This window comes from Mustela nigripes, chromosome 16, assembly GCF_022355385.1.
Source record: "Mustela nigripes isolate SB6536 chromosome 16, MUSNIG.SB6536, whole genome shotgun sequence".
NCBI classification, from domain to species: Eukaryota; Metazoa; Chordata; class Mammalia; order Carnivora; family Mustelidae; genus Mustela; species Mustela nigripes.
Window position 1 is genome coordinate 25,296,773 of NC_081572.1, and position 14,736 is coordinate 25,311,508.

A 14,736-nucleotide genomic window follows, 5' to 3' on the forward strand; every position below is an offset into this window, starting at 1 on the left:
CCCAGGCCCAGATCGTGAACGTGAAGACGGGGAAGCTGGTGGAGCTGAACACACCCGGAGAGCTATGGATCCGAGGGTACTGCGTCATGCTGGGCTACTGGGGCGAGCCCCAGAAGACCGAGGAGATAATTGGACAGGACAAGTGGTACCGGACAGGGTGAGGAGGAAGCTTGGAACTGCAGAGAGGCTGGGGCTGGGTGGGCAGGGAGGGGACGCAGTCCGAGGCTGAGCTGGAAACATGAAACTAAAACAGAACCGTGTCCGCAAAATCTAAGCCAAGACTCACTGATCTGTCCATGGAGCAAGTTCTCATGCGCCTCCCAGGGCTAGCGCTGCTCAGGATGCTGGCCGTCCAAGGGGAGGCAAGATGATGAGGGTCTGCTCTTACTCTCCACATGTCTAAACACCACGAGGACAGTAAAACAGGGTCAGAGGAAAGAAAGCGGCAGTGGTGGAGATGGGCGCTTCTCTGAGACTGGCAGGGAGGGGGATCAGAGAAAGCCTCCGTGAGGTGGACATGTTTGAACTGAGACCCGAATGATTAAAAAAAAAAAAAAGCCCACCATGAGAAGCATATATACGGAATGTCATGTTCATGCTATATCCCCCAGACTCTATAGCAGTGCAAGATACACAGTAGGTGCTCAATAAATGTTTGACGAGTAGGGAAGCAACCCAGTTGGAGGAAGCAGAGGTGAGAGGCCATTCCTGGGCTTCCTCGCAGAGACATCGCCATGATGGACAAGCAGGGCTTCTGTAAGATCGTGGGCCGCTCCAAGGATATGATCATCCGGGGCGGTGAGAACATCTACCCCGCAGAGCTCGAGGACTTCTTTCACACACACCCGCAGGTGCAGGAAGTACAGGTGAGACACCCAGCCCAGGTGAGCCCAGGTGAGCCCTCAGGGGCAGGAACTAGGGATGGGCGTGGCCATTTCTAATCTCTGTCTCTGGTGGGGAAAGGTGGTGGGAGTGAAGGACTACCGGATGGGGGAGGAAATCTGTGCCTGCATTCGCCTGAAGAAGGGGGAGAAGACCACAGAGGAGGAGATCAAGGCTTTCTGCAAAGGGAAGGTGGGAGCCTCAACCCGCCCCAAGCTGATGCTGCTTCGTTCTTCAACCCTCTCTCCCTACCAGCCAGCCAGCCCTCGGTCCCACTGTCCCAGTCGTCCCCTGCACCCCATCTCCCTAAACCCATGACCTCACCCAGCCTCACGCTTTATCTCCCTCTGGTCTGCAGATCTCCCACTTCAAGATTCCCCGCTATGTCGTGTTTGTCACAAACTTCCCCCTCACCGTCTCAGGAAAGGTATGTAAAGGGACCAGAGAGGGGCAGGGGGGCCTAGGGTCCTAGGTTCCCAGAAGGCCTAGATGGTCCCACCAATGCCTCCCTCAGCGGTGGGCAAAAGAGTCTGCCCAGAGGTTGGCAATAGAGTGACCAAGTAGCTCACCCTTGTTTGTCCCAGACTTTCCTGGCTTTACCCTAAAAGCTCCTCATTCTCAGGCAATCCAAGCCAGCTGGTCACTGTTGCTGGCGGAGGCCCCAGCCTGGCTCTCACTCTGTGCTTTTTCCTCTAGATCCAGAAATTCAAACTTCGAGAGCAGATGGAACAACATCTAAACCTGTGAATAAGGGATTGGGGTGGGGGGGTGCGTCCTCCCAGGCCCTCCCTGCCCTTCCCCCACATTCCTGCCTGTCTTTGTGATTTGACATAAAGAGTTTCTGTGTTTTCTTTGGTTGTTGGTCTCTTGCTGGTGTGCTGTCTTGGCAGCTGCTATGGGCTGGAGAAGGGAGGAGGCACTTTCAGACCTCACATTCCTTGTCAGGATGGTGCTAAGTACTCTGGCGTGCATTATTGACTTAATTTAATACTCATTCGATCCCTTTGAGATACCGACCTGATTTTTTTTTTTTAAGGTATACTCATTATTTTTCACATTGTCCAATTGGTCCAGCCAGAAGTATTCCTTTTAAAACAATAAAAGCTGGGGTGCCTGGGTGGCTTAGTCAGTTAAGCATCTGCCTTTGGCTTAGGTCATGATCTGGGGTTCTGGGATCGAGTCCCGTGTTGGGCTTCCTGCTCAGCGGCGAGTCTGCTTCTCTGGTTCGCTCAACTTGTGCGCTCGCTCTCTCTCTCTCACTCCCTCTCTTTCAAATAAAAAAATAAAATCTTAAAAAAATAATAAATGCTTTATTTTTTTTCTTTTTTAAAAACATTTTATTTATTTATTTGGCAGAGATCACAAGTAACAGAGAGGCAGGCGGGGGCGGGGGAAGCAGGCCCCCCACTGAGCAGAGAGCCCCATGCGGGGCTCCATCCCAGGACCCTGGGATCATGACCCTAGCTGAAGGTAGAGGCTTTAACCCACTGAGCCACCCAGGTGCCCCAATAAATGCTTTATTAAGATAATATTGCATATACTATATGATTCACTCATTTGAAGTATCTTACTCAATGTAAGTTTTTAGTGTATTCATAGATATGTGGAATCATCCCCTAAATCAATTGTTTTTCACTGAAGTACAGTTGACACACAATGTTACATTAAAGCCCACTTTAAACATCTTCATCACCTTAAAAAGAAACTCCATAACCCTTAGTTATCATCCCACATCCTGTTATTCCCCTACTCAAAAACAACCCCAAAAACAACCCATCTTTTTTAAATAGGTGAGCCTGGAGGGAGCTTGACCCAAGAAACAAAACAGCTGGGTTCCTAAAAGAGCATGGGTTTCCAGCTCACAGAGGCCACAACTTTCCTGCTGCTTTCTGTACTCACCTCCCAGTGTGTCTGCCCCCTCCAGCAGCATCCTTCTCTTTACTTTTTTTTTTTTTTAAAGATTTTATTTATTTATTTGACAAGAGCAAAGGAGGGAACACAAGCAGGGGGAGTGGGAGAGGAAGAAGCAGGCTTCCCACTGGATAGGGAGCCAGATGCAGGACCGGATCCAGGGATCATGACCTGAGCTGAAGGCAGGCGCTTAATGACTGAACCACCCAGGCACCCCTCCTATTTACTTCTCAGAAAATCAGTGGAAGTTCAGGATCCTCCCAGTGCCTGGCACTGTGCTAGGTGTTTTCATATGCATCTTCTCTTGAAATTTTCCCAACAACCCTACCAAGTAGGCACTAGCCACTAGCCCCATATCACAAATAGTGAAACTAGAAACTCCAGAGAGGTTCAGATTCTTACCCAAGGCTGCACAGCTGGAATTAGAACCCATGATCTTTCCACTTTATCAAATTTCTTCAGGTGCTTGCTTCTGCAGCCTTTCACCTGCACCGCCTCTTTCCCACATACACCACCTTCTACTCTCCCAGCCGGTGCCCAGGTTGGGCTGATCCAGGAGATAAAAGCTTACTCTCCTGGCCAAGCCAGCCGCCCCTGGGAATTTCTGCACCTTCAGCATCCAACCCCTCTCCTTCCCCCACTGACTCCACGGCCCTCGCATCAGATCCGCAGCAGAACACAGAGCATACTGCCCTGGTATCCAGCAGATACCGAATTAGCATGTGTCGCCCTTTGTCTCTTACTGGTTTGGCTCCCTCCTGTCTTAAGCACCTGTACTGCGACCCGGTTTTGTGCATCTGGATGTTCCCAGTGCCCAGCCCTAAGCCAGGCACATAAAATGTGAAGGAACTGATTGAACGGACTCAGAATTCCTGGGTGGGTTGAGGAACTCGCCCTCCGACAGGGTGAAAAAAGGACCGTGGCTGAGCCCCGTCCCCGCCCTGGAAAAACACGAACACGCGGCTGCGGAGAGCGTGTCCGTGACCGGCAGGTGGCGCCGCAGCAGCGAGGACCCGGGCCCTACCGGGACGTCTCGGGACGCGAGGCCCGCGGTCACCCAGCCGCTCTTCCTTCCGCCGGGGCGGCCCGGCGGGCCCGGCTCGGCGCACTCCCGTGCGCCCCGGGCGCGTGTCGGCCGGACGTCCCGGCGCACCGGCCTCTCCCGGCCACAATGGGCGCCATGGCGCTCCCCGGGGCCGGGGCCCGCGGCTGCACAGCCGCGGCCAAAATGGCCCAGAGGCGCCGCTACGCGGAGTACGCGAGAGGATCCCCGAGTCGTGGGCCCCCGGTCTCGCGCGCTGCGCTTTACGTGCACGTGAGTGGGGCGGGGGCGGCGGGCCAGAGCCCACGTGGCGGCTGGCGGTGCAGGGAAGCCACCTCCTTCTGTCCCGGCCTCCAGACGAGGTCTGGGACAGGACGCGGTGCCCTGGCAAGAAAATGCCCTGGATCAGAGACCTGAAGCCTTTGGTGCTCACCAGTTCCGTGACCTTGACCAAGTGATTTCCCCTCTGAGCCTCAGTTTTCTCCTAATGAAGTGGGCATAATATTCCCTGTCCCACCTGCCTTGGGGAGTTAGGTGGCTTAGATGGTGCAGCCGCTGTTGATAACTTTGGGATGGGGATGTGTGCGACGGAACCCTACAAGGAGCCAGGGCCCCTGGGGTCACCCCTCGCCCCGCTCATCCACTCCTGCCCCCCAGTGGCCGTACTGTGAGAAGCGCTGCAGTTACTGCAATTTCAACAAATACATCCCCCGCGGCGTGGAGGAGGCAGCCATGCGGAGCTGTCTGGTGACCGAGGCTCGGACGCTGCTGCGACTCAGCGGGGTGCGGAGGTCGGTACTGGGGTTGTAGGCAGGGTCTTGAAAGTTGTTTGAAGGGAGTAGCTAGGACCGGTGCTGGCGTCCCGGAGGACTCCCCCAGGTCTCATCTTCTCCCTCCTCTTTCCCCAGGGTGGAATCTGTGTTCTTTGGTGGGGGAACCCCCAGTCTGGCCAGTCCCAGCACCGTGGCCGCTGTCCTGGAGGCGGTGGACCAGGCAGCTCACCTGCCTGCAGACTCCGAAGTCACACTGGAGGCCAACCCCACTTCCGCCCCAGGCTCCAGGCTGGCTGCTTTTGGGGCAGCAGGGGTCAACAGGTTGTCCATCGGGCTTCAGGTAATCCATCTCAACCCAGTGAATCCCAGGACACCCACACCTGCAGTGCTGTCTCTCCTCTGGTCACATTCATTAACTGGGCAAACATTAATTGAGCTCCTCTAGGTGCTAGGGCCCAGGAGGCATGGGAAAGTGTATGGTGACACTTACCACTGCTTAATTGCTGCTGTGCTAGACCACAGGCTCTATGAGGCTGGGATCATGCATGCATTTTTTTTTTTTTTTTTTTTTAAATCACAGTATTCCAAGTACCCACCATAGTGCCTGGCACATAGCAGACACTCAAAATTTTTTGTTGCATGATTGGAGACATAGGAGAAGACAGGCTGGTCATCAGATCATTGCAGCATGGAAACGGCTGCCAATAAAGGGAGTCTGGACAAAAGACTTTCAGAGTACAGCCCTGAAGGGCTTCTCAGTCTGGTGAAATCCTGGACACCGTCCTAGAGGAGGTGATCTTTGAATGAGGAGGAGGACTTCCATGAGAGGGTGTGGGAGGAAAAGACACAGGATATGGAAGAGTCTTGCATGTTCTGGGGAGCTAGGAGTCATTCTGTAACTGGAGAGGCTGGAGGCAAGGCAGCAGGGTAGGGCCCAAAAGCCTTGAGGATCATATTAGGGAATTTGGGGTTTTGGCCTACTGATGATAAGGGACTTGTTGAAGGTTTTTAAGTAGGGGAGAAACATTCTTTTCAGGTTGACTCCTGGTATTTCCATATCCAGTACTGTCTACTCTTCTGATACATCTACCACTTATTATAGAGTTTGGGGTCAGGGCTTTGTCCTGATGGGATATGCTGAAAAGGACACATCATTTCTAAGCTATTCTGGTCCCCACATGCTTTTCTTAAATCTAATTGTGGGGAACCATCAGGGAAATCTAAATGAAAAAACTTTTTTGGGAGCATCTTACTGGCTCAGTCAGTGGAGTATGTGACTCTTGGTCTCAGGGTCGTGAGTTCAGGCCCCACAGTAGAGATTACTTAAGTAAATAAACTTTTTTCTTAAAAAGACTTTTTTTGTGGTAAGAACAGATAACTTGAGATCAATCTACCCTCTAAACAAATTTTTTGGTGTACTGTATGGTATTAATAACTTTAAGCACAGCGTTGTACAGTAAGTCTCTAGAACTTACTAAGAGACGTTTTAAAAACTGGCCTGTGTTCTTCAAAAATGTCATGTCATGAAAGACAAAGGGTGAGTATCTAGACGCAAAGAGATAAAAGGAACAATGAGAGCTAACTGCAGTGTGTGACCTAGTTGGATCCTGGATTCAGGTGGCAAAGGGAAGTTACTACAGTGGGCATTATTGGGACAGCTTTGAATATGACTCTGTCGTGTCAGTGTTACGTTTCCTGAACTCTATAATCAGACTGTGGTTATGTAAGAGAGTGTCCTTGTTCTTAGGAAATGCGCACTTGAGTATTTAGGGGTACAGGGGTACGGTGTTTAAGTTAATTACATGAAAGCCGCCACATTGCAAGTGCTCACTAGCATGTGGTCAGTGGCTCGCATATTCTACTACAATGTTCTATATCTGCAGTGACCTGTACAGTAGCCACTGACCACATGTCAGCAAGCACTTGGAATATGGTTATTAAAATTTAGCTAACTTAAAATTAAATAGCCACATGTGGTTAGTGTCTGCTGTATTGTATAGTGCAGACAGAGGACATCTCTGTCATCCTGGAAAATTCTTTGGTCAGTGCTAGCCGATCACTTACTGCCAAATGATTCAACATTGTAATCACATCCATGTATATTTAGAGACAAAGCAATGTGGTGAAATGTTACTCGTGAATCTAAATGAAGGTGTTTATGGTACTGGTCTTTCAGTTTTTCTGGAGGTTTAAAGTATTTTTCAAAAAGGAAAAACTTAAAAACACTCTTGGCTTTGGAGTCAGACAGTCCTAAATTCGAGGTCTTTGTGTGACCTTGGACAAGTTACTTGGCATTTCTTTTATTTTTTTTTAAGACTTTATTTATTTATTTGAGAGAGAAGGAGAGAGCGAGCGCACAGGAGAGCATGAGTGGAGGAGGGGGTGGATCCCAGGACCTTGGGATCAGGACCTGAGCCCAAGGCAGACGCTTAACTGACTGAGCCACCCAAGCACCCCTAACACGTCTAAAGCTTTTTTTTTTTAATCTATAAAGTAGAGCTAATGTTGGAGGATTATCAGGATACATTACATGTTGTTTAAAAATGCTTTGCGGGGGCACCTGGGTGGCTCAGTAGGTTAAGCCTCTGCCTTCGGCTCAGGTCATGATCTCAGGGTCCTGGGATGGAGCCCTGCATCGGGCTCTCTGCTCAGCAGGGAGCCTGCTTCCCCCCTCTCTCTGCCTGCCTCTCTGCCTACTCTGTGATCTCTGTCAATTAAATAAATAAAATCTTTAAAAAAAAAAAAAAAACGCTTTGCGCACAGTGAACTGTAACCCTTGGTCATGGCTTGACCATGGCCTTCCGGCTGCGTCCTGTGTATCTGTCCTCAGTAAGGTCTGTCACATGTTTCTGTCTGTCTCTGAGCTGGCCTCTGTGCTTATACCTGACCCTCTTTCCTCAGTCCCTGGATGACACCGAGCTCCAGCTGCTGGGGCGGACGCACTCGGCCCGCGATGCTCTGCAGACACTGGCAGAGGCGCGGCGCCTCTTCCCCGGCCGCGTGTCTGTGGACCTGATGCTGGGGTTGCCCGCCCAGCAGGTGGGGCCGTGGCTTGGGCAGCTGCGGACGCTGCTGGGCTGCTGTGACGACCACATCTCCCTCTACCAGCTGAGCCTGGAGCGGGGCACCGCACTCTTCACCCACGTGCAGCGGGGCACCCTTCCTGCCCCTGACCCTGAGCTCGCTGCTGCAATGTACCAGGAGGGACGGGCCATGCTCCGGGAGGCCGGCTTCCGCCAGTATGAGGTCTCCAACTTCGCCCGGAATGTAAGTGCTGGGGAACAGGCAGGCTAAGCTGGAGAACTGTGGCCCTCTGGGGAGGGTAGTTTCTGCTGGCTGCTCTCCAGGCCTGAGATAGGACCTTCTATCCTTTTGGCCCTTACCTTAGCAGAAAGGGGCCCACCTTCTTCACTCTGAACAGACTATTCCCTCCCTCCCCACAGGGGGCGCTCAGTATTCACAATTGGACTTACTGGCAGTGTGGTCAGTACCTTGGCGTTGGGCCCGGTGAGTCCCCCGTGAACCTGAACCGTGAACCGGAGAAGGGATGACTCAGGAGCAGAACGTCACGGCTGTGTGGTCTTGGGCCACTTATTAACCTCTCCGAGCCTCTCTTTCGTTCTGCATAAAGTGCAGCAACAAATAACACAAATTTTGTAGAGCCAGTGAATACATATTTTGAGATGCTGGACGTAGCGCCTGGCACTGTGGTTCTCAGTTGTTAGCACATTTATCAGAATTACCGGGAGGGCCTGTTAAAACGCGGATCATTGGGCACCACGGCCAGAGTTTCTGATTGGACGGGCTTGGTTGGAGTAATCTACATGTCTAGCATATTAGATGATACCTGTCCAGGGACCACATCTTGAGAACCACTGATTCAGCTCTGGGCTGGCAAGCACCCAGCATTTTGTGGCTACTGAAATGGAGTTGCTTGATGTTGCCAGGGGCCCATGGGCGATTTGCGCCCCAGGGGGCCGGGAGCCACACCCGGGAGGCTCGGATCCAGACCCTGGAGCCAGACAACTGGATGAAAGAGGTGATGCGGTTTGGACATGGCACCCGAAGGCGCGTCCCCCTGGGCCGGCTGGAGCTGTGAGCATCTGAGGGGGCCTGCACCCCCAGAGCCGTCCTGCTTTGCCCTTCCCCCCTTCCTTCCCATCCCGCATGTCCTTATATGTGTGTTTAAGTATGGGGGAGGCTAATGTCTCCTCTGCAAGACACGCTGATGGTTGTTCTCCCAGGCTAGAGGAAGTTTTGGCCATGGGGCTACGTACGGACGTGGGGATCACTCACCAGGTAAGGCGGTGGTGGGGGGCTGTGGCACACCACTTCCTTCTCCTAGGTCTTGCAGAATCCCTCTCCCTTCTGTGCACGCCCCACAGGCACCGCAGATGCAAACCTAGTTCTCTGGGCCGGGCAGCTGGAGGTTGGCCTTGGCCCAGCCAGGACCTAATGGGCAGAAACCCTGGGCAGGGTGGGGCCATGGTGAGGACCCTGGACTAAGGCTGCAGCCCCTCCCCCCCACTCTGGATGGCATGAGTCATTGCAGAAATCCCTGTGCAGAGTAGCCTGGCCAGCTATCCGCATGGTCTCTGCACCCCTCCCCCTTCTGGTTTCCCAGCACTGGCAGCAGTTTGAGCCTGAGCTGAGCCTCTGGGATGTGTTTGGAGCAAGCCAGGAGGTGAAGGTGCTGCTGGTGCAGGGCCTGTTGCTGCTGGATCACAGGTGTGTCGTGGTGGGGGCAGGAACCAGGAGGGCCAGGGAGCCCTGACTATACAGATCCACGGGCCCAGAGAGAAAAGGACTGATGGGGGAGCAGTGGCTGGGGGCTTCATACTGCAGAAGGGCGAGGATTGAAATTGGTAAGACAAAGCGGTCACACCCAGGCCTCTTGGTTTTCCAGGGGTCTTCGGTGTTCCTGGGAGGGTCTGGCTGTGCTAGACTGTCTGCTGCTGACCCTCCTGCCTCGACTCCAAGAAGCCTGGGCGCAGAGGACTCCCTCCCCTGTGCAAGGAGGATGACCAGACATTCCTGTGTCACAGGATCACGCCAGGTGGGCTTTGGGGGCAGGACTGACACTCTTCACTGGCAGGTGCCGTCTCAGCGCCCAGACTTGGCAGCCCCAGGGGCATGGCTACAGCAAGGTGCATGGGAGGACATTTCTGGTTTGGGAACTGGTATCAGGTCCACCCATCACCACCATAGAAGGAGTAATGGATTCTGCAAGTGCCTCTTGCTAGTGGGCTCTAAAGCAAATCCTGGCTGGCAAGAGATTCTGAGAACTCGAGCTCTCAGGCTTCTCATCCCTACAACATAGGGCAGGGCATAGAGGTCCCCCTGGCATGTGCTGGGGGCCCATGCCTACATCCAGGACAGTGGCCTGCCAGACTCTGAAAACAGTAGGAAAGATCAGAGCAGGCCTTACCCTTTCTCTTTGGGCAACCATGTTATGTGTGGGGTGCCAGAGCCTCAGGACCCTCCTGCGAACCCCCACTTCCCTCCCCTCTACACCCCTTCCCTCCAGAGAGTGAAGGTAGGAGAGATCTAAGCAGGGAAAGGGGAGGAGAGAAGAAAGAATCCAGGAACACCCAGAGCCTGGTAATTTTCCCCTGGCCTTTTACCTACAGAAACATTTGCCTGGTTTTATTTAAACAGCCTAACAAACTCAGTGAGCCCGCCTTGACCTTGGTCTTCTTTGTCCAGCCTTCTTCCCTGGAGGGTAGAATCCTGCTTTGGGGGGGCCGAGCCTTGGTCCAGGGCTGAGATTCCTTCCCCCACTGTACATTCCATTTTGAAAGATTCCAAGGCTACAGAAAAGTTAAAAGCACAGTTCAATGTAAAGCGCATAGCCTTCTCTGCGGGGTGTCTGTACAGTCTGGAAAGAGCAAGCATTCGGAATGTCACCAAGGACATCTCCGACCTGTAAAAAGAGAAAAGAGCCATGTTTCCAGACGTTATGCTGAGCCTGTAGAGTTACTGACTGCTAAGTTCTGGCCACATTTACTTTACCTCTGAATAGCCAGCTCGCTCGCTCGCTCTTTTTCTTCGCTGCACCCTTTGAAAGAAAGGTGTAGACATCAAACATTCCAGCTTGTATCTCTTAAGAAAAAGAACATTCTCCTGCATGACCACAGCCCTGCTGTCAACCAGAGAAAGTGTCCATTCATGCAGTGACGTGTGGTCCTTTTTATTTTCCCCAAATGTCTCCAAAACACCATCAAGTTCCTTGGCCAGGGCAGAGGGTGGGGGGAGGGGTGGAGGGTGGGGGGTAAGGCCACACAGGCTCCAGGGACATTTTATGCTTTACTTATGGGCATCCGGTATGTTTGGTTTCTTTTGAAAAAACCTCCTTCCTTTTTGTTTATTTTTATGACAGTAGATTTTTCCGAGTCGAGGCCACCTGTCTTACAGAATGTCCCACATTCTGGGTGTTATGTGTTTGCTAATGATTGGGTTTAGGTAAAACAGTCTGGCAGGAGGTACACACAGATACTGTGTAGCTCAGGGTACGTAATAGGGCAGGTCAGCCCACTCTCAATCATGCTGATTTTGATCATGTGATGAAGGGGGTGGATGGCCAACCTGCCCTGCCCGTCATCCAAGTACATTTTTCTTGGGAAATGAATAGATTATCAGTAGGGTGATACCTTGAGACCCAATGAACGCCCTGTTCCCTAACAGTCACTGCGGCAACGGTGTCAGCATTCCCTACTGATCCTTGCTGAAATCAGTGACTATGCTGGGAGGTGCAGAACATGCGTTCCTGACTCTAATACCTGTCCACATTTGTAACTGCCGTTCATCCGTAAAAAAAGAGCTTTCCCCCTTTCTTTTTTTTTTTTTTAAGGGCTGAAACTTTTTTTTTCTTTTTTTAAAGATTTATTTATTTGACAGAGAGAGAGATCACAAGTAGGCAGTGAGGCACCCCGAAAAGGAGGGGGAAGCGGGCTCCCTCCCTATACGGGACTCGATCCCAGGACCCTGAGATCATGACCTGAGGTGAAAGCAGAGGCTTTAACCCACTGAGCCACTCAGGTGCCCAAAGAGCTGAAACTCTTAACCTAGAAATTGTATGCAGGGTGTCTGTGTATGTGAGAGAGACCGGCAGGGGTAAAGGGGAGAGAGAGAGAGAGAGAAAGGAAGGGGGCCTTCCCCCCCCCCCCCCAAGAGGCTCTGTAACTTTCCTACCTTAGCATATCAAAGGGTTCTGTGATGTCAAACATAATTTAGTACGGGTGCTCATCGAAGCATGTTCAGCTCAGCCTCTGGCTGGGTGACTAAGGATGGGGTTCCCTGCATCCCCTCCGATGTGGGAGCACGTGCATTTCCTGGGCACCTAGTGGGTGTGAGTATCAGTCCTTCTCTGACCCTGCAGTAAGGTGGTTAGTGTTACTAGCTTTCCTTTGTTCATGAAATATTCAGCAAGCACTAATGGTGTGCTCGGCTAGGGGCGGGGCGTGCAGAGAGGAATAAGACCCACCCAGCCCTCCAGGAACTCACTGCTGGTGTTGATAGATGGATCGAGAGATAAAGCCCAAGGTTATCAGTAAAGACAGGGGGGCAAGCTAAGCCTGCTGGGAGTTTGGTTTTGAAGGGCCGGGAGCTAGAAAGGGTGCCTCTGTGTGTGTGTGTGTGTGTGTGTGTGTGTGTGTGTGTGTGTGTGTGTTTACCTCCCCCTCTGGCCCTGGGGCAGCTGGAAGGGTGAGCTGTGCTCCTGGGAGGGAGGGTGGGACGGACACCTTTCTTCCCAAGCCTTCGCCTGCGCCTGCGCTTGATACCCAAGAAGTGAGCACGGGCTGGGGCACCAGCCCCATCAGATAACCTAGCACACTCGGGTTTCTCCCAGCTGCCAGGACTCGTGCTACCCGAGATGTCTGGGCCCTCCCTGCTGGGGCACCTCTCTAGGCAGGCGCAGAGGGCTTAGACGGGAGCCAGAGCCCAGAGGGGGCGGCATGGATCACCTTCTGTGACTGGGCCTCCTCCCACCCGCAGCACCCTGATCAGAATCTCTGGCAAGTGGAGCCCAAGGCTGCTAGCTTTTATTATTATTTTTGTTTGTTTATTTTTTAAGAGAGAGAGATTACAAGTAAGCAGAGAGGCAGGAAGGTGGGGGATGGGGGCGGAAGGAGGCTCCCTGCTGAGCAGAGAGAGCCAGGTGTGCGAGGCTGGATCTGAGGACCCCTTGGATCATGACCTGAGCCGAAGGCAGAGGCTTAACCCAGTGAGCCCCCCAGGTACCCGGCCGCTAGCGTTTACATGTGGGCCAGTTTGGGAAGCGCTGACATTTCCCCCTTCCATCCTGAGGAGATGAGGTTAGGAGATTCGAGGGAAACATGGCTCCTTTCTGACATGATGCAGTGGAGTGGGGTTCCCCCGTCTTTGTCTTGGGCCGTCCAGGGTTCATTCATCAGGGGGTTCTCCTCCGCCCTAGGGAGGCTCTGGTTGTCATCTTCCCACCCGACAGGCTGAGAGCACAGGAACAAATGAAAGGGGACAAGAAGCCACTTTGGGGACGAAGCAATGAGAGGAGTTGGGGAAGTGGAGTATGTCTGAGCGTGTGGTTACACACCAAGGGACCAAACCTTCCACGGGCTCTAAGAGCGTGTTACCAGTTTAAGCCTTAAACTGAGTTGTCCCCATCCCCGACCGGGCAGTGCACAGTGGGCAGGACAGCGATTTTATTTTATGGTATTTTATTCTATTTTAGTTATTTTTTTTTAAGTAGGCTCTACACCCAACATGGGGCTTGACCTCGAGACCACAAGATCGAGAGCCACATGTTCTACTAACTGAATCAGCCAGGCGCCCCAGAACAGCTATTTTACTTTATTATTTATTTATTTACTTAAGGGTTTTTGTTTTTTTTTTTAATGTATTTGACCCAGAGAGAAAAAGAGAAGGAGAAAGCAAGCAGAAACGGGGAGCAGCAGGCAGAGGCAGAGGGAGAAGCAGGCTCCCCGCTGAGCTGGGAGCACGATGTGGGGCTGGATGCGGGGCTTGAACCCAGGACCCTGGGACCATGACCTGAGCCGAAGACGGTTGCTTAACTGACTGAGCCACCCGGGCACCCCCGTGGGGCAGCTATTTTAATTTTCATTTTACACATGGGGCCATTCAGAGAGATTCTTGACTCAAGTCGTATGAGGAGAAAGTAGCACACCTGGTGTAATGCTTCTGGACATCCAGAACTTTCTGCCACATCATCGTTTCATAACAGGTCGGTTAACCTATCTCTTAAATTAGGCAGATTTCTTTTTTTTTTTTTTTAAAGATTTTATTTATTCATTTGAGAGAGAGACAGTGAGAGAGAGAGCATGAGCGAGGAGAAGGTCAGAGGAAGAAGCAGACTCCCCATGGAGCTGGGAGCCCGATGCGGGACTCGATCCCAGGACTCCGGGATCATGACCTGAGCCGAAGGCAGTTGTCCAACCAACTGAGCCACCCAGGCGTCCCAAATTAGGCAGATTTCTGACCGCTTTCTGGCCTCTGTCCCTCAGGCTTGAAGCTGCTGTGTCTGCCCGGCACCAGGTAGCTGGACTTGAGGTGTCTGTTTTCCCTCCCGAAGAGGCACCAACAGCGAGGCCGTCCCCTTCCTGGGACAGGACTACATGCTGCAAAGAAAAGGACTTGAAATAGTAGGATTGCTGTAAAGTCTGTGTTTTTGGCTCCTGGCCCCCAGGAATTCATATCTGGAAACAGAGTCCCCAAGGGGACAGTATTAGGAGGTGGGACCTTTGGGCGGTGACTAGGTCATGAGGGTGGAACCTTAGTTTTTCTAAAAGAGGCCCCAGAGGACCCCCCTCGGCTCGCTCCACCATCTGAGAAGATGCGGACGTCTGCAAATCAGGACGTGGACCCTCCACGGACCCGAAATCTGCCTGCACCTTGATCTTGGACTTCCCCCGCCTCCTGAACTGAGAAGTAAATAGTTATTCTTGAACACACCCAGGTTGTGTTACTTTTGTTACAGCAGCCCAAAGGTGCTAAGACAAGGTGGGGAATAACTTGGGTGGTAGATTGCGTTCATTGTTCAAAATGTCTACTAGCCCTCCTTGAGTGCTGCTCTCTGAGGACCCACAGGAGAGGATCCGCCTGCCCTGTTGGACCCGGTTAGGGGGACCATGA

At 52.4% G+C, this 14,736-nt stretch overlaps 2 protein-coding genes and 1 long non-coding RNA gene across 8 annotated transcripts in view; 2 read left to right on the forward strand and 1 right to left on the reverse strand.

The window, feature by feature from the left end:
* ACSF2 (acyl-CoA synthetase family member 2) overlaps positions 1 to 1,733 on the forward strand; it is a 35,620-nt gene extending 33,887 nt beyond the window's left edge. Inside the window, exons 12-16 of the mRNA XM_059380722.1 lie at positions 6 to 157; positions 725 to 866; positions 964 to 1,074; positions 1,241 to 1,309; positions 1,579 to 1,733. Of these exons, the coding sequence (XP_059236705.1) occupies positions 6 to 157; positions 725 to 866; positions 964 to 1,074; positions 1,241 to 1,309; positions 1,579 to 1,629 (525 nt within the window). The 3' untranslated portion in view covers positions 1,630 to 1,733. The remainder of the gene's footprint in view (positions 1 to 5; positions 158 to 724; positions 867 to 963; positions 1,075 to 1,240; positions 1,310 to 1,578) is intronic.
* Positions 1,734 to 2,872: 1,139 nt separating this feature from the next.
* Positions 2,873 to 14,555, forward strand: RSAD1 (radical S-adenosyl methionine domain containing 1). Of its 6 annotated transcripts, XM_059378701.1 has the most exons (10): positions 3,884 to 4,108; positions 4,493 to 4,626; positions 4,744 to 4,948; positions 7,510 to 7,875; positions 8,052 to 8,115; positions 8,556 to 8,703; positions 8,853 to 8,907; positions 9,233 to 9,336; positions 9,515 to 9,664; positions 14,109 to 14,555. In XM_059378701.1, exons 1-9 carry the CDS (start codon positions 3,965 to 3,967, stop codon positions 9,630 to 9,632), a joined length of 1,338 nt encoding a protein of 445 aa, XP_059234684.1. In that variant the 5' UTR covers positions 3,884 to 3,964; the 3' UTR covers positions 9,633 to 9,664; positions 14,109 to 14,555. The 6 variants fall into 6 exon arrangements, with proteins under 6 accessions (XP_059234687.1, XP_059234686.1, XP_059234688.1 ...); XM_059378702.1 differs by lacking the exon at positions 9,233 to 9,336 and having other exon boundaries at positions 3,879 to 4,108; XM_059378704.1 differs by lacking the exons at positions 9,515 to 9,664; positions 14,109 to 14,555 and having other exon boundaries at positions 2,873 to 4,108; positions 8,556 to 8,647; positions 8,954 to 9,319.
* On the reverse strand, positions 4,117 to 9,036 carry LOC132003334 (uncharacterized). The gene is made up of 3 exons (XR_009400170.1): positions 8,905 to 9,036; positions 8,082 to 8,229; positions 4,117 to 4,219 (listed from the first exon to the last, which is right to left on the reverse strand). It is a non-coding gene; the product is annotated as an uncharacterized LOC132003334 (long non-coding RNA).
* Positions 14,556 to 14,736: the final 181 nt, after the last annotated feature.

Bases quoted from the DNA above. Each gene is read 5' to 3' on its own strand.
- RSAD1 (XM_059378701.1), top strand. From the start codon at position 3,965: ATGGGCGCCATGGCGCTCCCCGGGGCCGGGGCCCGCGGCTGCACAGCC. The intron at 4,109-4,492 runs GTGAGTGGGGCG...CCTGCCCCCCAG, and splicing joins GCGCTGCGCTTTACGTGCAC to TGGCCGTACTGTGAGAAGCG. The intron at 7,876-8,051 runs GTAAGTGCTGGG...CCCTCCCCACAG, and splicing joins TCTCCAACTTCGCCCGGAAT to GGGGCGCTCAGTATTCACAA.